The sequence below is a fragment of the Petaurus breviceps genome, unplaced genomic scaffold (genome assembly GCF_028583685.1).
Source record: "Petaurus breviceps papuanus isolate PSGF00001 unplaced genomic scaffold, PetGlider_PUasm1.0 214, whole genome shotgun sequence".
NCBI classification, from domain to species: domain Eukaryota; kingdom Metazoa; phylum Chordata; class Mammalia; order Diprotodontia; family Petauridae; genus Petaurus; species Petaurus breviceps.
This window is the reverse complement of record NW_027185863.1, coordinates 10,763,149-10,784,597: the sequence shown is the minus strand read 5'-3', so window position 1 is coordinate 10,784,597 and position 21,449 is coordinate 10,763,149. Positions and strand designations below refer to the sequence as shown.

The window sequence follows — 21,449 nt, the reverse complement described above, 5'->3', positions numbered from 1 at the left end:
CCCCCCCCCCCCCCCCCCGGGTGAAACGCACGCCGCACTCCGAGCTGCATCCAATCAGAGCTGCAGCAGTGAGCGCATCATCCTGTTCTTCCCCAGTGATTTGCTTGCTGGCGCCATTGAGAGCAGTGCCGCGGAGGAGAGCTGAAGCAGGACAACATAAGCCCTCCCCTGAAAATAAGCCCTCTGGTGTTTTTCTTTCCAAAAAAAATTTTTAATAAGACAGTGTCTTATTATCGGGGAAACACGGTAGTTGGGTAGAGAGAGTGCTGAATGTGGAGACAAGAAGAGCTAACTTCAAATGTCACCTCAGACACTTACTGGCTGTATTTCCTGGGCAGGTCCCTTAATCCTGTTTGCCTCAGTTCCTCTTCAGTAGAATGAACTGTAGAAGAAAATGGTAAGCCACCCAAGTGTCTTTTCCACGAAAGCCCCAAATGGAGTCATGGAGAGTTAGACACTACTGAAACAACTCAGCAAAAACACCGACAACCATAAAAAATGCTAAATGTTAAAGGTGAAATAGATGCCTCTGCAGATAGATGAGGAAAAGAGTCACAGGAGCCTAGGCCTGGAGGAGGCCTCCAAGGCTATAACCCCTCGTTTAGCCAAGGCCTTGGATGTGACTTGCCCAACATCCTGATGTACAGGAGAGGCAGGATTTGAAACCAGGTCCTGCGACTCCAAGGCCAATGTTCTTTCCACTATACTCTATGAATGAAATTCAAAAACAAAACACGTGCTAAAAATTAACGGTTTTCCCAAAACTTATTCTTAGAGTCATAGGATATTTGTGTTGGAAAGGACATCATCTAGTTCAGCGCCTCCCTTTTTATAGATGATGGAAGGGGCCCAGAGAAATGAAGTAGATCACTTAGGGTCATCTTGCTAATTAGTGGCAGAGCTGGCCCTGGGAGTTGGTCTTCTGGATTCTGGCCAGTCGGTTACTTTTTCAGACCCTGCTGGTGCCCTGACAATGGTTTCTTTGCATGCGACCTGGTTAAGCAAGTCCTTTGAACTTTGCTCCACAATGTCATTGATGCGGTTGCCATGAGCCCTGGCTGTGTGATTTTCTTCTCATTTGGCCAAGGCCGTTGCAGATCAGAAAGTGGCCACCTCTGTAGCTGCCGAGGAGCAAAGTTGTTGCTCTTAAAAAGCGACAGTCAGGCTGGTTTCCCTGTGAGAAGCTTTGGGGCAGAGAAGAGAACCTTACGCTGCTTTACAGAGCCTGCTTTTATCAGCCCTGCATCAGAGCAGGTGTTGAATGGGATGAGAAGCATAACATTAAGGTCTTATTTCTTCTAATTCAATAAATTGTTCGCCAACACATAAACAAGTGAGTTTCTTTATCACAAGGGAGGCCCATGGAACCTCACTAAAAAACAGAATGTAGATCCTGTGCCAAGTGAACTTAGCTCTCAACATCCAGCCCGTTACTTGATCCACTTCAGCCATTGTTTGCCCTAGGACAGTGCAACAAAACAAAAACTGTGCTATTTCATGGCACCATAATAGAACAATGTACAGCAACTTTTCCTCAAAATGAATTTTAATGATTAAGCCAAGAGCAAAGTGTTGACAGTAAAATTACTGTTGAGCAGGGGAAGAGGTTGGAAGGAAGTATGTGTGAAAGGAAGAGAAAATAAATCCTCGTTAATTGAAAAATAAAAGTGAAAAAAGGTTGGCTTTGGAGTCAAAGAACATGAGTTCAAATCATGACTTACTTAGTACTCTGTGACTTTGGGCAAGATATCCACATTTCTGGGTCTTATCTTCATCTATAAAATGAACAAGTTGTGCTAGGCCTCTTAAAACTACAATTCTAGAATCTTGGTATTTTGTTTCTAGCCTAATCACTAAATAAATTTAGAGGAAAATGATTTTTTTTCCTAATTTTTTACTTCCCAGAAGAAAGTGTTTATAGAAATCAATGGCAATTTTAGTGTTATTTTTGTGACATCATTGATCTCGTGGCATTTTTTGTTTGAAAGGTCCCAGAATACCTTAACCATGTAAACAAACGTTTAGAAGAAGAAGGAGACAGAGTAATAACATATTTAGATCACAGCACACAGTGAGTACTATTTACTTTCTCTACTTTTACCATAGTTAAAATTTTCTTCTTTTGATATATTCTAAGTAGTGGTGGTAGTAGTATAATCATACAAGTCACATTGTTAACATTTATTACGTCCTAATGAGGTGAAATTTGTTTTCAAGGAATCAGCTAGTTGGGTGGTAGTGGTATGGAGGGCTTTGCCATTATCATCTTTGAATTTGTACTCTCAGGATAGCTCTTGTTTTCAAGGAAATTAATTCAGGCTGAACCATTTAAAAGTGTTAGACAAAAAGAGACCAAGTTATTATTGATGAGACTGAGTTGGAATTTATCAGATGTTGAATATTTGAGAGTTTCATTAGGTATACCTCAGATATTGAATCTTCAGTTCCATATTTACTCACATAATTCCCCCAATCCTTTTAGGAAAAAAAAAAAAACAGTCTCCCCATTTCAGCCAGGTTGGCAGCTTGATCCCAGCAATGGAACTTTGTCCCATTTTCTGACCTAGGCCAGTTCACCCCTCCTTAGGCAACCTAGTGCTTTCCTGCTCTCAGGGCTTGTCCCCGTTGATGCTGAATGTAGTTTGGGCACCTCAGCAGCATAATTTCCCCGCTCAAGCATTCTGACAGCTCCAACCACCCAGGTAGGAACCACTGTGCCTTATTTTGCCACCTTTTTAACCTAAAAATTTCACCTAAAATAGATTGGTGTGTTGGTGGAAAATAGAATGTAAACTTCTGTCTGTTGACGTCTTAGCTCACATGACTTCATTAGAGCCAAAAAATGTCAGTGAGTGCCTACAGTAATGATGTATATCTTTCATTCTCATGGGACTTTAGTTTTCTATTTTTGATCCAATGCACCCTTCTCTAATTTTATTGCATTGTTTAATTCATCTATTCCCACAGATACACTCCCTCACTCCCTGGTCTCACTCAGCTTTTCTGATTTTACTTAAACTATTCATTTCTCCTTTTATTTTTTTAATTTCTCACCCTCTTTTCACCCTTGTTCTGTTTGTAGTTTTGCTTTTATTTCTTCTTTCTCTGTAAGCATCATGAGGGTAAAACTTCTGAGGATTCAAACTGGAGTTTGTTCTTCGATCCCATTTTTATGTTATTGCCTTTGTAGATCAAATCCCTTCTCTGTTTTCTGCTGTGCTTTTAAAAATGTTGATCCCTGAAGGAAGCAGTGTTGTGTCCTTTTCTCTTCTGGAGCAGGACACCCTCCCATTTCAGGTCCCTTCATCTCAGTTCCTTCCCCTCATTGCTTTTGTCTTTCTCCAGATAGCCGCCTGTCATGAAAGAATAAAGAGACTGTTGTCCTTTTACTACGTACATATGACCTTAGTGGACCTGTATTGTCTTTCTCTTCTCTTTTCTGTCCTTTCTTCCCATTTGTACAACTCACCACTGTAAGTCTCTCGGACAGAATCTATTGATTCACTTATATAGGTCAGGAGATTTAGTCTGTAGACTATTCATTCATATCTTTCCCTTTCCTTTCTTCTGTTTCCTTTCTTTTTTTCCCTTTTTTTTTTTTTTTGCTTTGGGGGGGTGTTAAGTGACTAGGTCACATGATAAGTGTTAAGTGTCTGAAGCTGAATTTGAACTCAGGTTCTCCTGACTTTACTGTGCCACCTAGCCACCCCTTTCTTCTGATTCTTTAAGTTCCCCTTAAATCTTTTGACCCTTAGTCTCTTTTGTTCTTTGATCCTGTTTTTTTTAGCCCCACAGTTCAATTTGTTTAAAAATAAAAATAACCTATAGAAATGAGTAGATTTATTACTCTTTTCATTTCCTTTTCGCACTTTTTTTTCTTACCCAGATCATTGATATGATACGGTATTGATTTATCTTACTACAGATACTTTGGATGGTTTCAGTTTCAGAACAGCATACTGTAAAGGAAAGAATGATAGATTAGAAGTCGTTGGCCATTTGCTAGTTTTGTGGCTTAACATGACGAGTTACTTACTCTTTCTCAGCCTTAATTTCCTCATTTGTAAAGTGAAATGATACCTCCCAGACAGGGCTGTAGTGAGGACCAAGTAAGATAGTTTTGTGAAGTACTTGGTAACTTTAAAGAACTTTGTATATACAACCTGTGACTGAAGCAGGAAGGGGATGTGGAAAGCAACTTATGTAGGGAATGTGAAATGAGGAACAAGAAAAATAAACAAATATGATAAGTCACAGTTTGTACCAATTTTTTCACTTTATATCGCCTGAAAAAAAATTTTAATAGCTATATAAATATATAGCATTTTAAAGTTTGCACCGTACTTTACAAATGTTATCTCACTTGATCCTCACAACAACCCTGGGAGCATAGGGACTATTATTACCCCCATTTTACAGTTGTGGAAACTGAGGTGGATGTTGTGACTAGCCCAAGGTCACAGAACTAGTAACTATATGAGGCTGGATTTGAACTTGGGTCTGGTGGTGTGTGTAGATTGACAAAATTGAGAGTAGTCTAATAGAAGGAACAGCCCAGAGGCTCCATTGTGTCTCAGATGTGTCTAGTGGAGTCCTTGAAATTGGAGATAGCATGAAAACAGTGTCTCAGCAGCATACAGAGTACAGGTGCCCCTGGCAGGGAGCTCTTTTCAAAAACTCTAGTCTTAGGCAACCGAAAACACTTTCTTCCTCCTGGAAACTTAGGGAAACCTACAGAGTTGTGGCACAAAAGGCTAGAATGGGGGTTTAGGAGGGATGCAGAGGGAGAATCCGGCTGAGCTGGAATACTAACTGCTCTCTTCAGAAATTTGAGGTTCCTCTCCCCTCTATGCTTCTGCTGGTGTAAACTACATAGATTTATATCCATAACAGAAATTTTTTTGTGTGTGTGATGCTGATGGAAAGATAGTTTATTAGAATGCATACTATTCACTGTCAGGAATTGTTTTTTTCCATCCCTAGGACACTGTGGAAATTATGTTGATAAAATTAACAGCAAAGTATAGATTTTTACATTATTGTCACTGAAATAATTATTACTGAATTAGCAAAAAACTTTCCCTTGATGTTAGAGTGGCTATAGTTTAAATGTTTTTCTCTTGTTGGGGTTCTTTTACTGACAGAGACTTGCAAAAAGGCCAAACTATTTTTTTTATTCTTTTGAGCTTCATATAATTTTAATATAATCACACATAGCCAATTCTTTTAAAATACTTATATTGTGATTTCTTCATAACTTAAGATTCTCTGTATTAATAACTTGCTAATTAAACATTATTTTCTGATATGTTTGTATACTGCCCTTACTGCTTAGAGCTTTTTTGGTCCTTACTATTAATATTACACTACTCTTTTTCTGGAATCATGGAAGATTAGCTATTCTCAATAATTCAGTGTGCTGATTAACAGAGCTCTTATGTATACCATATGTGGATCACTTACATTTTAAAGAACTAAAATAGAACTTTTTTTTTTTAAAGTCATCATGTGGAGTACATTTTAATTTTTTTAATGATTTAAAAAGTGACTTCAGGATCTTACAGTGCGTCAGTCTTTATAAGCAAATAATTCTCAACGTGGTGAAAATTTTCTGGTTATTTTAGTTTCCTTATTTGTTAGGCTCCAGATTAATGGACATTTATTATTTTTGCTTCAGCAATAGAAAGTTCCACTTCTCACATGGAGTAGTTAGGTGTATCAACTCCTTTAAGCCTTGTGATATTTTTGGTGTCTCTTAATTTTTATTTTTTTTGCTATATATAGGAAACCACTAATTGCTTGTGTGGAGAAGCAGCTTTTAGGAGAACATTTAACAGCAATTCTACAAAAAGGTAAAATTTTAAATACAATTATATAATTTCAGTTAATATCCTTCATGCTCTGCAATAATTTGTTTAAATTTGTATAATATAAGTTATGTCCTTCATGCTCTGCATATTTATTGCATGAGTGAGGCTGCTTGATGAAGTGGAACCCCAGGCTGTGAAATCATCTCTTATTTCTAATTTCAGCTCTGCACCTCACTGCTACGAAAGTTAGGAATTCAGTGTTCTTGCCTATAACATGAAGGAATAGATCTTTGGATCCCTTCCATCCCTGATGTTCTGTGAATCAATCTGAGTATTCATTAAACTCCTACTTTGTGCCAGGTGCTCTGATAGGTGTTGGGATTCAAAGGCAAAAATAACAGTCCTTGTTCTCAGGAAGTTTATATTTTATCCAAGAGATCACTTAACACAAGTAGGCCTAATAGTTTTCATTTTATAAACACTGATCTTAGAATATAATGGTATCATAGATGGCAAAAATTGTAGGTCCCAAAAGAGATCCTCCAATGTTAAAATTTGAGGAGAAACTGAAGACAGATGTGAGATAACTTACTGCCAAACCTTGTGCTGAATGATTTCTGTCCTAGAAGGTCCCAAGAGACTTGTATCACCTCTTTGAAATGTGAATAATAGGCAAAAGAATTTAAAGAGTTAATGGTACTGTAATCTAATTACTTCATAAAAGATGGAAAAATAATCTAATGCCTACATCAAAAATTAAGGTGTAGAAAAACTAGAAATTAAAAGTTATTCAAACCATCAGAAGTAAAATAACTAAAAAGTGCAGATTATTGGGATTTGTTATCCATGTCATAAACTACTAGTTGAAGAATTATTTGGGATATGAAAAATGGAATAAACTGGACCAGGAAGCACTTAATTCATGCGTTTCTTAGTAAGAATTTATTCAACTCTTTTAGAATAAAAATATAGAGACTACTCTGAAGACTAATTCTGCTTTTAAAAAATGTTTTCAACTATTTGGATACTAGCAAAGTAAACATTAAAAGTGGAATGACTTTTATTAATTGACAACAAATGTTTTTTAATCTCTTACAAGATGCTTATGTTTAAAAGGAATAAAGAATTAAGGGAGAAATTATATCATTGTTGTTTTGGGTGGTAAGTTTTATATCTAGTCTAAATAATATAACTCCTTTTAAAGAAGCCTAGATTAGGGGCGGGTAGGTGGTGTAGTGAATAGAGCACCGGCACTGGAGTCAGGAGGACCTGAGTTCAAATTTGGCCTCAGTCACTGAACACAAAAACTAGCCGTGTGACGTTGGGCAAGTCACTTAGCCCCAATTGCCCTCCAAAAAGCAAAAAAAAAGCCTAGATTAAAAATGAATTTAATAGCATATGAGGCAGGAGCTTTAAGTTCTCTTATGAGCTCACCATATTAGAGCTAAATTTAATGTGGTTATCAGTTGAGTGGAGTGCAAAACTCCTGAGCTGAAGTGATCTTCCAGCCTCAGCCTTCCCAGTGGCAGGAATTACAGGTATGACTTTTTATATCCAGCTATTAAATAAATGTATTAAATTTTATTTTTAAATTTCATTTTAGGACTTGATAACTTGCTTGATGAAAACAGAGTGCCTGATCTCACACAGATGTACCAATTATTCAGTCGAGTCAAAGGAGGACAGCAGATACTGCTGCAACACTGGAGTGAATACATCAAGGTATTTCGGATCACTGTTGTGGAAAATGCTTGGCACTATTCTAAAATGAAAGTTAGGTCTTGTGTGTTTTTATAATTACATATATTTTTTTCAGTCATTAATAATCTGTCTTTTCTCCTCACTACCATCACCCCCCCACAGCAAGTTGAGAAAGAAAGAAAAATAAAACCCTTGTTACAAACATTTATAGTCAGGCAAAACAAATTTCCACACTAACCATGTCCAAGAGACATACGCTACATGTTCTGTTCATGTATGTAGACAACATGTACACACACGTGCGCACGCCTCATTCTTTACTGAAACTTTGATAAGTGGTGGATAGTGTGTTTCTTATTTAGTCCTTTGGAATAGGACATGGTGTTGGAGAGACCCCCCCCAAGTCTTTCGTGATTATTGTTTTTGCAGTTGTCATTGTATAAATTTTCTGATTCTGTTCTCTCTGCATCAGTGCATACAAGTCTTCCCAAGTTTTTCTGAAACCATCTCTTTCATCATTTCTTTTATATACCATAATTTAACCAGCAGTTTCCTAATTGATGGACATCCCCTAGATTCCCATTCTTTGTCTCTTTTGCACTTTGTCACTTTTGTACATCTTTAGAATTCATTTTGCTTATAACTAATCCCTAATCTATCCTTTCCTTCCTTTTCACCTTTCCCTCCTGTTTTGTTGTTGAGTGAAATATTTCTGTATCCAACGCTTTTAAGATCAAGAGATAACAAAACCAGTTTTATTAGGCTTTCTAATTTCTGTCTAACTGGACTCACTTTATGACACTTGATAATGGTAGGGTTCAGAAGGAAAGTGTGTCTGTGTGTGTGTATGCACTAAATATATACATACATATAGATAGTTTCTGCATATTTGAATGTAAATAGTTTATCCTTGTTTGGTCCTTTATGATTATTTATTTGTGTTTACTTTTTAATACTTCTCTTAACTCTTGTATTTGAGCTTCAAAATCTCTCTGTGGCTCTAATCTTCTCATCAAAAACTCTTAGAAGGTCCTTTATTTCATTAAAAACTTTCCTCCCTAGAATAATAACTCAGTTTTGCTGGGCAAATTATTCTTGGCTATAACCTTATATCCTTTGCCATAGGGATGGTTGCTACTCATGTGTGATCTTAACTTTGGCTCCTCTGGACTTAGATCTTTTTGCTCTATTCACTGTGCCATCTAACCCCACCAAAGACTCTCTGCCCTCAGCTTCCATTCTCTCCCTCTCTCTCTCTCTTTTTTTTTTTTTTGAGGGGAGTAATTTTCTTTGTTCTGGTAGCTCTGGATTTTTTCTGTGATATTTCTGGGAGTTTTCTTGTGAGGGTTTCTTTCAGGAGGTGACCAGTGGGGTTCTTCCTGTTTCTACTTAGCCCTCTTGTTCTAAGAAATCTCCACAGCGAAGATGGCGGAGTAGAAACAGGACATGCAGCTCTGGCTCCCACCCCCAATTCATGTAAAAAATTACTCTAGACAGACTTTGGAGTTACAAAACACACAAAATGACACAGAGAAGCTAACCCTGCCACTGAGGACAGGCTGGAAGCAAGCAGCCAGCACAGCGCTCTGGGAGCCAACCCCAGCCCCACTCAAGCCGGAGGTCTTAGCCCCAGGGTAGCCTCATCAGCGCTGACTGGGAGGACTTCAGATCACCAGCAGCTGTGGTGGTTTCCAAGGACAAAGTGAGAGGTCAGTGTAGTGTGGACTTTGGGACCTGGGAAAGAGTGTGATCCAGCCTTTGCCGCCACGGCGAGAAGCAGCTGAGGCACTGTGGCTGCAGCCACCATGTGGCAGCTTCAGCTCCTGGCCTACAGATTGTAGGGGGACCAAGCAACCAGTCTGAGGGGTAATCGCTCTAGCTTTAACCTGCTTGGATCTGGATTGCAGTCTAGGGTGGAGGTCCTGGGGTGTGTGTCCAGCTTGCCAGAGCGTGTGGAGGTTTCAGAGAGGGCACCCAACTAATAACTTTGTCAGCTGCGAAAACACCAGTGTTTGGGATAAAGCTCCCGTTTCTGGTAGCAAAGTTCTACTGTAGCAAAAAGGCCAAAAGTCAAGTAATTGAGTGGCAACATGAGCAGGCAAAGGAAGCAAAGCAAACAAAGCAACCCAACTTTACACTCTTATTTTGGGGACAAAAAGGATCAAAGCATGGAACAAGAGGAAGACAGTGAAGTCAGAACTCCTGCACCAAAAGCTTCCAAGAAAAATATGAGCTGCTTACAGGCCATAGAGGAGCTTAAAAGGGATTTTGAAAATCAAATAAGAGAAGTGGAGGAAAAATTGGGAGGAGAAATGAGAATTATGTAAGAAAATTATGAAATGAGAGTCAACAACCTGACTGAAGAAAATAACACCTTAATAAATAGACTAACTCAAATGGCAAAAGAGGCTCAAAAAGGCAATGAGGGAGGGGCGGCTAGGTGGCGCAGTGAGTAAAGCACCAGCCCCAGAATCAGGAGGACCCGAGTTCGGTTCCAGCCTCAGACACTTAACACCCGCACAAAAAAACTAGCCGTGTAACCTTGGGCAAGTTACTTAACCCCAATTGCCCTCCAAAAGGCAAAAAACAAAAAAGGCAATGAAGAGAAGAATGCCTTAAAAAGCTGAATTTGCCAGATGGAAAAAGAATCTCAAAAGCTCACTGAGGAGAATCATTGCTTCAGAATTAGATTGGAGCAAATGGAAGCTAGTGACTTTATGAGAAATCAAGATACTATTAAAACAGATCCAAACAAATGAAAAAATAGAAGGCAATGTGAAATATCTCATTGGGAAAACCACTGACCTGGAAAATAGATCCAGGAGAGATCATTTAAAAATTATTGGACTACCTGAAAGCCATGATCAAAAAAAAAAAAAAGCCTAGAAATCATCCTTCAAGAAATTCTCAAGGAAAACTGCCCTGATGTTTTAGAACCAGAGGGCAAAATAGAGCTTGAAAGATTCCACCGATCACCTCCTGAAAAAGATCCCCAAAAGAAAACTCCTAGGAATGTTATAGCCAGGTTCTGGAGTTCCCAGATCAAGGAGAAAATTTCACAAGCAGCCAGGAAGAAACAATTTCAATATTGTGGAAACACAATCAGGATAACTCAGGATCTGGCAGCTTCTACACTGAGGGATCGAAGGGCTTGGAATATGATATTCTGGAGGGCGAAGGAGCTGGGATTAAAACCAAGAATCACCTACCCAGCAAAAGTGAGTATCATGTTTCAGGGGAAAGTATGGTTCTTCAGTGGAATAGAGGACTTTCAAGCATTCTTGATGAGAAAACCAGAGCTGAATAGAAAATTTGACATTCAGATACAAGAAGCAAGAGAAGCATGAGAAGGTAAACAGGGAAAAGAAATCATAAGGAATAAATGTGTATATGTGTCTGTGTGTGTATGTATACATACATATATATGTCTATATAGGAGGGTATACGGGCATATGAATACATATGTGAATGTGTGTATATATGTTTACAGGTATACATAGATAGAGGGCACAGGCCCAATTTAACAGGAAGGGATGATACTTAAAAGGTGAAATTAAGAGGTGAGAGAGGAATATAATGAGAGGAGATGGGGAGAGACAGAATGGGGTAAATTATCTCATATAGAAGAGGCAAGGGAAAACTGTTACAATGGAGGGGAAGAACAGGAAGGCAAAAGGGAATGAGTTAACCTTATTCTCATTGAATTTGGCTCAGGGAGAGAATGACATACACACTAAATAGGATATCTCTATAGGAGAGTAGAGGTGAAGGGAAAGAGAGGGGGGATAATGGAAGGGAGGACAGGCTGGGGGGAGGGAAGTTGGAAGCACCCACTTTTGAAAAGGGACAGGATCAGAGTAGAGAATAGAACAAGTGGGGGGTGGGATAGGATAGAGGGAAATATAGTCAGTCTTCTACAATATATCCACTATGAAATGTTTTGCATAGCTACTCATGTACAACCTATATCTTCACAGTGAAATGAAGGTGGGTGACAAGGGAGGAAGGGAAAGAATCTGGAATACCAAGTTTTAAAATCAAATGTTTAAAAATATATATACATATTATTATTAATATTTTACATGTAACTAGGAAATGAGATATACAGGCACGGGGGCATAGAGATCCACTGTGCCCTACTGGAAAGTCGAAGGGGGAATGGAGGAAGATATGGGAGAGAGCAAATTGGGGGAGGGGATATTCAGTGGGAACGCTGGTTTGGGGCAGTGGGTAGGGAAAATTGGGGAGAAAATTTGTAACTCAAAATCTTGTGGAAATGAATGATGTAAACTAAAAAATTAAAAAAGAGAGGGGAAAAAAAAAAGAAATCTCCATAGCTTTCTTTTAAGATTTCTTAAAATTGGATGTCTATACTCACATTCCAGTGGTCTAGTGATCTTTAAATTTTTTATCTATTTTTTCCAAATCATTTGTTTTTGTTTCGAGATACCTTACATTTTCTGAAGTTTTTAGTTTTCTGCCTTGTTTTCATATTTCTTGTTTTCTCATGACTATCCATTCTAATTTTCAGAGTTTGTTGCTTGGACAAGATTTTCTTCCTCTTATACCAAGCTATTAATTCCCTTTTTAATTCATTCTTTCACAGCTCTTTTGTTTTCTAATTTTTTGCTCTACCACTCTCATCTCATTTATAAAAGCTTTTTTTAAACTTTATCTCTCCAATATTTCTAGTTGAATTTGTGCCCAATCTGTGTTTTTCTTTGAAGCTTTCCTTGTAGCTATTTTGTAGTCATTCATTTCTGGATTTATGTCTTGAGCAATCCTTTCACCATAATAACTTTTTATGGTGGGGTTCTTTTGTTGTACGCTCATTCATCCAAATGACTTCCTGACTTTGGATTTGATGTTAGGTCTGGGCTCTGCATACTTTTGGAATGGAGGTCTGGATGGGTTTTGCAGCTGTTTTGTGGGGTTATTTAGTGCTGTGTTAATCTAGTATTTCAAGGACAGCTCAGGTTGGGGACCTGCAAACTATGATTGATCTCAAAGGGGGTCTGTTCCAGGGCAGAATCTGATTGCTTCCTACCTTATTTGAGCCCTCTAAGCTCCTGACCTGGGGATAGGTCTGGGCAACAGTGGACTGCTGCTAGACTTGGCCATGATCAGCCAGCTGGAGGCTGTGTTGGTTTGGTGAAACAGAACTTTAGGCTCCTCTTTGGTCTGGGATTCCTTCTCTGGTTTTTCTTCTGCAGGCTTCACACCTAGCTAGAAGCTGGAAATGGGACCCCATTCACCCCACTCTGCTCATGCTTGTTTCTGAACTTGCTTGTCTTTCAGTACACTACCTGGGACCTCTCTAGAAACAATACCCTAGGCTCCGGACCTCATCTGATTGTACCCTGACTTTATGACCTGGAAATGGGGTATAGGTAGCAAAGCTGCAAGTTAACACCTGTTTGTTTACAGGACCTGCTTTTTGAGACTGGGACCTACTAAAGCTGGAATGCTGCATGTGCAGCCTGCTTCTGGATAGACCATATTCCCCAGATCTGTTTGCAGAAGTTTTGAGGGGAAGCTCACCATACTTGCTTCCTGCTACTGTACTATCTTAGCTCCTTCTCTTAGTCTTCAGAATTATTTTTAGTATTTGCTCCAGTATTAGCTCCATGTCTTAATCTTCAGAGTTGATGTTAATGAGTGTACAGTTGTGATGGATTTGAATTCTTAGTTTTCTTACATATACTGCTATCATAACTTAAGATGATATTGAAAATTAATAACCATTGTATAAGCACACATGATTAAAAGAATTAGAGGTTGTGCCCATGCTGCAAATAAAGACTGTTCTTTGTAACTTTAAACTGGTTTTGTTTTTTTAAGACATATGACTTTGTAAAATTCCACTTCTAAAACTTAAGGTCGTCTTATGCCTTTGTGCAAAGTGACCGACATATAGTAACTAATGCAACTAGAAGCAAAAGAAGGACTAGATAAGGGGGGGGGGGATCTTTGTTGTAAATAACTCTGAAGGCGGTCTTATATACAAAATTCCAATAAATTAACACATAAATAAGATTAAAAGCCTTTTCTCAGTTGCCAAATAGTTAAAAAATAGGAATAGTTTTCTTCCTTCTTTCTTTCCTTCCCTCTCCTAGTCAGGAAGTACAGTGGCCAGTGATAGCCCCATTCTCAATATTGACTTGAAGGAAAGTTGTTTTTTGTTTGTTTTGCTTTTTTTTAAGAGGGGGGAATGCAGGGCAGTTGGAGTTAAGTGACTTGCCCAAGGTCACATGGCTAGTAAGTGTTAAGTGTTTGATTTAAACTGGGTCCTCCTAACTCCAGGGCAGGTGCTCTATTCACTGTGCCACCTAGCCACTCCTTAAAGGGAAGTTTTGACTTCTGTTTCCATCCTAGACCAGTTTATTCTTTTGGCATCCTAAGGTTATCTCTTACCAGGGACTCACCATATTGTGGCTGGGGTAGACAGCCAGTCTTTGCTGTGGCTAAGGGTTCCCAGTTTCAGTTTTCCCCAGCCAACACTTCACATTGTGTGCCACTGCTCCCAACTGACTAATAAGAAACCTGTTCAAAAACATTTACCAAAATAGTTAACTTTTATAGTGTGAAAGTTCCCTAAGAAATTGAACCATGAACTTGGCCTTATTTTCATGACAATAAGAATGGTTTAGTTTGGTTAAGCGTATCTTTTTTCTTTAAGTTTATTTTAATAAGTGCTAATAGACTGCAAAATTTTTCAGCATTTTAAAGTTAACTTTAGACCTAGCTCTTAAGCACTGAATTTGGAAAGTGGTTTCAATATAAAATTAACTTAAGGTTATTAAAAATACATTTCTAAACCTCTATCTTAAATTGTATGTTTGATATAAGCATAAGAAAATAATTTTAGATGCCATGTATGATTTGGTATTCATTTGTTCTTACAGACTTTTGGAACAACAATTGTAGTTAATCCTGAAAAGGACAAAGATATGGTGCAGGAGCTACTAGATTTTAAGGATAAAGTGGACCACATCATAGAAGTTTGTTTTCAGAAAAATGAAAAATTCATTAATTTGATGAAAGAATCCTTTGAAACATTTATCAACAAGCGACCAAATAAACCCGCAGAACTAATAGGTAAGAAAAAAAAATTTCCACAAAGCATCTTTTAAATGTTTAAAAAAAAAAAAAAGAAAATTTAGGCAAAAGACAGATTGGTTGAAATGTGACTATAAAATATAAGATTTATTCTACCAAAAAAAATTCTTTCTGGAGAAAATTTTGTCATGCCCTTATTGTCATTCAGACTTGGATTTTTAAAGAAAACCACTGTGAAGTAACTCACTAAACACATAAAAATAGATATTCCATTATGGAATGATGAATAAATGTTGCCCATTTAAGACTAACTTGGATACAAAATATTTCTTAATTTGTATGAGTTGTAATAACTTGAGAGCTGCTGTTTATGAAGACTGAATGTGCCAGAATGTATATAATTTCCCATCCTACCAACTGGAGGAAATGATTAGGTTAATTTAATTGAGATGGCATGTTACATGTCATTACCCACACTTTAGATATGAGTACAACTATGAGACTCGGTGTATAATGTCTGAGGCCTACGCCATCTCTGTCTTCTGGGGCACTTAGGTTCTCTTAGTCTGCAGAGGGCTTAAATTAGATGAGATTTCCCAGACTAACAAGATTATCCACTGGATGGTTTAAAGGTACCCTTGAATGTTTATACAATGAGGGAGGAGAGCTGACTTTTTTCCTTTTTTTTTTAATCTAGCACAGCTCTACTTTTCAGGGAGAATCACTCTACTAATAAATAAGAAGGCACATACTTTTGAGAGTACAATACCTTGAACATTGGTAGTATTTAATAAATATTTGTTGAATTGAGAGGAATAATTTAAAATTAAAGCAAATTTAGAATCTCTGCTTTATAAAATATTTTGTTAAATTTGTGTATCATTCAGGAAAATTATTTGGCATATTTTGTACTCCACCATCGTTAATTTCTGTAACTAAGGATTCCTCTGGGTTTTATACTTATTGTTCCTCTCTGAGATTGCTCTTCATAGTTTGTCTGCATTATCTTCAGAATGAAGATCTCTTATGTGTAAAACCTTTACATGCACACGTACCAGACGAGGCAGCTTCTGTTTAATTTCCCCAGCCCAAGACTCAAAGCCCTTTTTCCGTGGTAGAGAGAGGAAGTCTTAAATTAGAGAAAATATCTGAAAATCCAATATTTCATTGTCATTATTAATATCTCATGATATGCCCGCATATGATTACTTATTTAGCCCACTGCATTCAAACCTTTCTTTGAAAATATTACTAACATCTTAACAACCAAGCGAAAAAGATATATATTATAAAATATGAAAATACCTTCCATTTCGCAGTATATTAGTATTGCTTGGCCAGCATAACGTAATGTATAGAGAAGTCAGGAAAACAGTTCAGAAATCACCTCTGATACTCTGGGATCCTGTTCAATCCCTAGAACCTTAGTGATCCTCTCTCAAACTATTAGTTGCAGAAGAGTTGACTCTACATTGGTGCAGGGAGATTCATTCCTCACAGGAAGTTAGTTCCCTATACCAATGAAATCAAAGTGCTGAGTCACTAAACTGTTTCAGAATGGTATTTGATCTAATTATGTTTTTCTGATTTTACATTTTAAATGCATATATAAAAATAATTTTCAATTATTTTGCTATTTTAGCAAAACACGTTGATTCCAAGCTAAGAGCTGGTAATAAAGAAGCAACAGATGAAGAGCTAGAACGAATTCTTGACAAAATTATGATAATATTCAGGTTTATTCATGGTAAGAAATAACTTCTTACACATTGGACAAAATTGTATTTTCAGAAATGTTAATAGTGTTGGATGGATTAAAATTCCTTTATTTGGGCCTGGTTTTTATTTGTATTATTTTATTGAGCTAACAAGGTCAATCACATGTAAATTTTAATAAGAAAATGGGGAAGGAAACTATAGTCATTTAAATGTCCTAAAAAAGGTTTTATTCCTAAATAAATACTACTACTCAGGGATCTTTAAGTTAAAAAATAGCTTTGCATATTCATAATGTAATTTTATTCTTATTTTGACCCATAAATAGGTAAAGATGTTTTTGAGGCATTTTATAAGAAAGATTTGGCGAAAAGACTCCTTGTTGGAAAAAGTGCTTCTGTTGATGCTGAAAAGTCTATGTTGTCGAAACTAAAACATGGTGAGCAATTGCAACAATGAGATATTCTTTCCCATCTTTATTCTTGGAGATTTTTCACAATGACTTATTTTTACTCCTTTTATATTTCTTACAACCCTTTTGCTTTTGAGATAGAATGTGGTGCTGCTTTCACCAGCAAGTTGGAGGGGATGTTCAAGGATATGGAACTCTCCAAAGACATTATGATTCAGTTTAAACAGGTACGTTTTGTTGACTAAGAAGATGGGCAGATGAGTTTTAAAATGTATTGTCTGTGTTTGAGTTATGGAAAAATTAAGTTTTTTTAAATAATAATGAATGTCTTTGTTTTTAGTACATGCAGAATCAAAGTGACCCAGGTAGTATAGACCTGACAGTAAATATACTCACTATGGGATACTGGCCAACATACACACCCATGGAAGTGCATTTAACTCCAGAGGTAAGTGCTCTATAAAGCAGTATTATTTATGGTACATCGAAGGAAGCAGAGTTGTGTCTGAGAGCTGTCATCTTAGCGTAAACTCTGTACAGACATATACTGTTAGAGCGATACTATTGTAGCAATAATTCATCCATGTTATATTATTTGCCTATTGAATCAAGCCATTAGGAGTTGTAATATTGGTAAAAAGTCATCTTGGGCAATTTGAGAATAATTGCTTTCTCTTTCTACCAAATTCCATTTCTTTTGTGGGTTTATGACACTTCATATGACTTTCTCTTAACCTGATGATTGTAAAGACAAGAATTGAACACTGTCATTATCACAGATAATGCAGTGAATAGAATGCTGAACAAGACCTAAGCTGCAGTCTAGCCTCAGGCGCTATCCTAGGCACTTGGGACCTTCTGTCCTCAAATTCCTCATCTGTATAAAATGGTGATGATAATAGCATTACTTCCTAGAGTTGTTGTGAAGATAAAATAAGATAGTATTGGAAAGTACTTTTCAAATCTTAATACACTACATAAATGATAACTATTATTGTTATTACTGACATTTATGTAAATATCACCAGCCTGTAGATCTGGGCACTATTCCAGAGTTGCCTTAAACAAGTATATCTACTGCTGTTTCAGAGAGCTTAAATTTAAGTTAGACATTTATAGAGTCTGATAAGCCCACAAACTGAATAGATATTGAACAAATGCTTTTGTTGTTGTTCAGTCATTTCAGCTGTGTCTGACTCTTTGTGACTCCTTTGGGGGTTTTTGGCAGAGATACTGGAGTGGTTGGCCATTTCCCTCTCAGCTCATTTTACAGATGAAGAAACTAAGTCAAACAGGGTTAAGTGACTTGCCCAGGGTCACACAGCTAGTAAGTGTCTGATGCTAGATTTGAACTCAGGAAAATGAGTTTTCTTGATTCCAGGCCTAAAACTCTATCCATGTTATTTAAACAAATTGGGGGGGAGGGGGCGTTCAAATCCGGCCTCAGACACTTAACACTTAGTAGCCATGTGACCTTGGGCAACTCGCTTAACCCCAGTTGCCCTGCAGAAAACAAAGAAACAAATTGGGGTGAAAGCAGAAATAATTATTCATTGGACACTTCATCTTTAACTTTATTAGCATACTGACTGTGATGGGGTCAAATATGGATAATTCAGGGTAATTGATAATCATTATTATTAAAAATTTTAAATTAAATCCAGAGGATGTTGGGAAATCATAAGTATTCTAAAGCGTTGGGCTGTTTATACTGGTAGTAACACCTTGGAAATGTCAGTTCACTTTAAATCGATTCAGAATATCTTTTGTACAATTGCTGAGAGGTGTTAGCACCACTCTGCTGTATCTAGGGTAACAGAACCTCTCTGATTTTATGCAGTGTTTGCCAAATAGCAAGGATTCTAGCAAAAGGTTCTTTAAACAAGTTTAAATAGATTAATCCTTTGGTTATCTGTTTTATAGCATATAGTTTTCCAATTAGAAAACGACTGAACCATGAATTGTAACTTTCAAAAATGGTGACATAAATTAGCCAATAATGCTTCTGACATGTCATACCATGAAACAGGAAAGAAAAAAAAATTCATTTCATCTAAGTTAAAAAATAATTTTCATAAAAGCTATGTGAAGAGGACTAAGCTACTATCAGTTATTCTTTTTAAGTAAATCTGAACTGTTTGCTTTTTCATGTAAATCTAGACTATGGAGAACTCAGAGATTTCATCTAGTACAGTATTCTGGTTTTTAGGTAAATAAAATTTTGCCTAAGTAAATTTTTTCCTTTTATATTGACAGATGGTTAAACTTCAAGAAGTATTTAAGACATTTTATCTTGGAAAACACAGTGGTCGAAAGCTTCAGTGGCAGACCACTTTGGGACATGCTGTTTTGAAAGCAGAATTCAAAGAAGTATGTTAATTGAGCATCTATTCACTTGCTGTTTGTTTCATAAACATAATCATTTTATCAGAATTTCTAAAAATTTTTAACAAATAAGGTTTGCCTCCTCCCCGATGGGAAATATCAGTATGAAATAAAATGGTGATTTTACTCTAGGACATAAGAAAAGGAAATCATTAGGTAGTGACACTTAATCCTATACAGGAGACTATATTCTTTACCTTGGGCAACTTTAGCAATTAAGAAATTACCAAAGAAAGGGGTATCCCTACATATACCTTGTCTTTAAAAATAAATTGGTTTCTAATAAATTAAAACTTAGTGCTGTAATATAATACTTGCAATTAAAATTTAAACTTATGTCATGTTTCCTAAGGTATTAAATAACCACAATGTTTCTCAATTACATTTTGTTCCATCTTCATTGTTCTATATTAGAAAAGGCAAGAACAATTATTTTCTGGTTTATTTTAATGAAAATCTGCTATAAATTTTAAACATCAAAATAATGGCATGAGCTTTAATAACAATTTAATTTTTAAAGAGATGCTTTTGTGTGCTTATGCCCAGTAAACTCTTTATCTTCTGTTTTGTAATATGCTTCTGGTACATTGTTTTTACACAAATTCATTTTCTCTCTAAGTAGGCATGATAAACTTAATTTTGAATCAAAACTAGCACAGATGATTTCACCTATTTTATTTGGTAAAGATTTATTGCCCCCAAAATTGATTAATTTCTAGGAGATTTTTTTTCTTAGTAGGGAAAAAAGAGTTGAAGTAAACACATGGAACCAAACTGAGCTTGTACTTAGTGGTGTACATCAGACTACATGGGGAGCCTGGGCTTAGAGTCTCAGGCCGTTCAATAGCAGCCTCTGGGAAAATAGTAAGGAACCTTTGGTTCCATTGATGTGGGGATTCTTTCCACCTATAGTGACACAGCCAGCGGCTAATTCATACCCTAAATGGAAATTTTTAATAAAAATATAAGTCTTTTTTCTTCCTTCATAACTTTGGTTCTCCCTTCTCTTCACCCCCACCTTCCCCCCCCTTTTTTTTTTATGACCAAACCTGTGATTTAATCAGGGACCTCCTAACAAGGAATTTCCTCTTAACAGTGTAGACAGGCTTCGATTTCTAGCATGGTATTAGAGGTGTTAAAGGATCTGGGAATTTAGGCACTGAGAGGTTGCTACTTGAATTCAAGTTTTTCTTAACTCTGAACTGTCTAGCCCTAAGGTGCCCCCTCCTCTCTTGTTATTTATTTTGTCATTTATTCCTTTTTAAATCCTATTGGTTAACTTGAAGAAAATGCCCATTGACTTTAAAAGGAACTCAGTAGGATGAAGACAAGAGATTAGCATGGGGGTGGAGGGGTGTACTGTTTCGTAAATAAATATTAATTTATTTGCCTTTTTTAATTCCTTAGGGAAAGAAGGAGTTTCAGGTGTCACTCTTCCAGACATTAGTGCTCCTCATGTTTAATGAAGGAGATGAATTCAGTTTTGAAGAAATAAAAATGGCTACTGGTGTAGGTAGGGAAAACGATTTTGTGTATTCACAGTATCCAGACACCATCTTCAAACCATTTATTTGCTTCTGATGCTGTTCTAGATTTTGTGTTATTCTACCCTATTTTCTTGAGGAATTCAGTACCTATTTCACTTTCTCTCCTCCTTAAACTCCTGCCTTGATGCTGTGGGATTGATCTTTCATGGTGATACTACCTCAGACTCCCTTAGGAGCCATTTCTAGTCATCCTGATCTATATCCAGCCACTGGGCCCAGATGCTCTGCAGGAGAAAGTGAGGCAGGTGACTTTACACAGCCCTTCCTCACTTACTCTAGTCATGGCATCACCTTCCTGATGTCATGGTCCTCTTAGAGAACAAAGCACAAACAGCAACATCGTCCAACTCCCTGAACTCTCAACTCTTCTGTCTCCTCAAGTGAAACTGCATTCTCTGTTAGCTCCTCAGGAATAGGCACACCCTGGCCCTCGTCGTTACCCACTTGTTTGATCAGAAAGTCTGAGAATATTCTGTTTGACTGTACTCTCCTAACATTCCATCTCTTCCCTATCCCTCCACCCTCTGAGTACTTACTGTTCTTCTATGACTTCTCTTTGCTCCCTTCCCAGTATTGACCCTCTAGTTAACCAAGTCACCATCACCCTCTTCTCTGCTCTCATATACTCATCACTTACCCTATTGCTGCTTAACTCTCGCTAAAATCCAGCTTTGGATTGCTCCTATCATCCGTTTTTCTTTACTCCTACTCAGATGCATCAGAATGGAGCTTGAGGAAGTCAGGCAATTTTGCTGATTAGGTTCATGACTGAAGTGTTATTTAACTTCATTTGGACTCTCTCTGCAGAAAAAAATGCTT

General features: G+C 37.2%; 1 protein-coding gene across 2 annotated transcripts in view; it reads left to right on the top strand.

Moving 5' to 3' along the window:
- Positions 1 to 21,449, top strand: part of CUL4A (cullin 4A) — a 66,780-nt gene that overhangs the window by 34,766 nt on the left and 10,565 nt on the right. For both annotated transcript variants that reach the window (XM_069094084.1, XM_069094083.1), the window contains exons 8-17: positions 1,989 to 2,071; positions 5,785 to 5,852; positions 7,414 to 7,532; positions 14,417 to 14,609; positions 16,213 to 16,317; positions 16,615 to 16,725; positions 16,840 to 16,925; positions 17,039 to 17,146; positions 18,955 to 19,068; positions 20,491 to 20,596. In XM_069094084.1, coding sequence (XP_068950185.1) covers positions 1,989 to 2,071; positions 5,785 to 5,852; positions 7,414 to 7,532; positions 14,417 to 14,609; positions 16,213 to 16,317; positions 16,615 to 16,725; positions 16,840 to 16,925; positions 17,039 to 17,146; positions 18,955 to 19,068; positions 20,491 to 20,596 — 1,093 coding nt within the window. The remainder of the gene's footprint in view (positions 1 to 1,988; positions 2,072 to 5,784; positions 5,853 to 7,413; positions 7,533 to 14,416; positions 14,610 to 16,212; positions 16,318 to 16,614; positions 16,726 to 16,839; positions 16,926 to 17,038; positions 17,147 to 18,954; positions 19,069 to 20,490; positions 20,597 to 21,449) is intronic.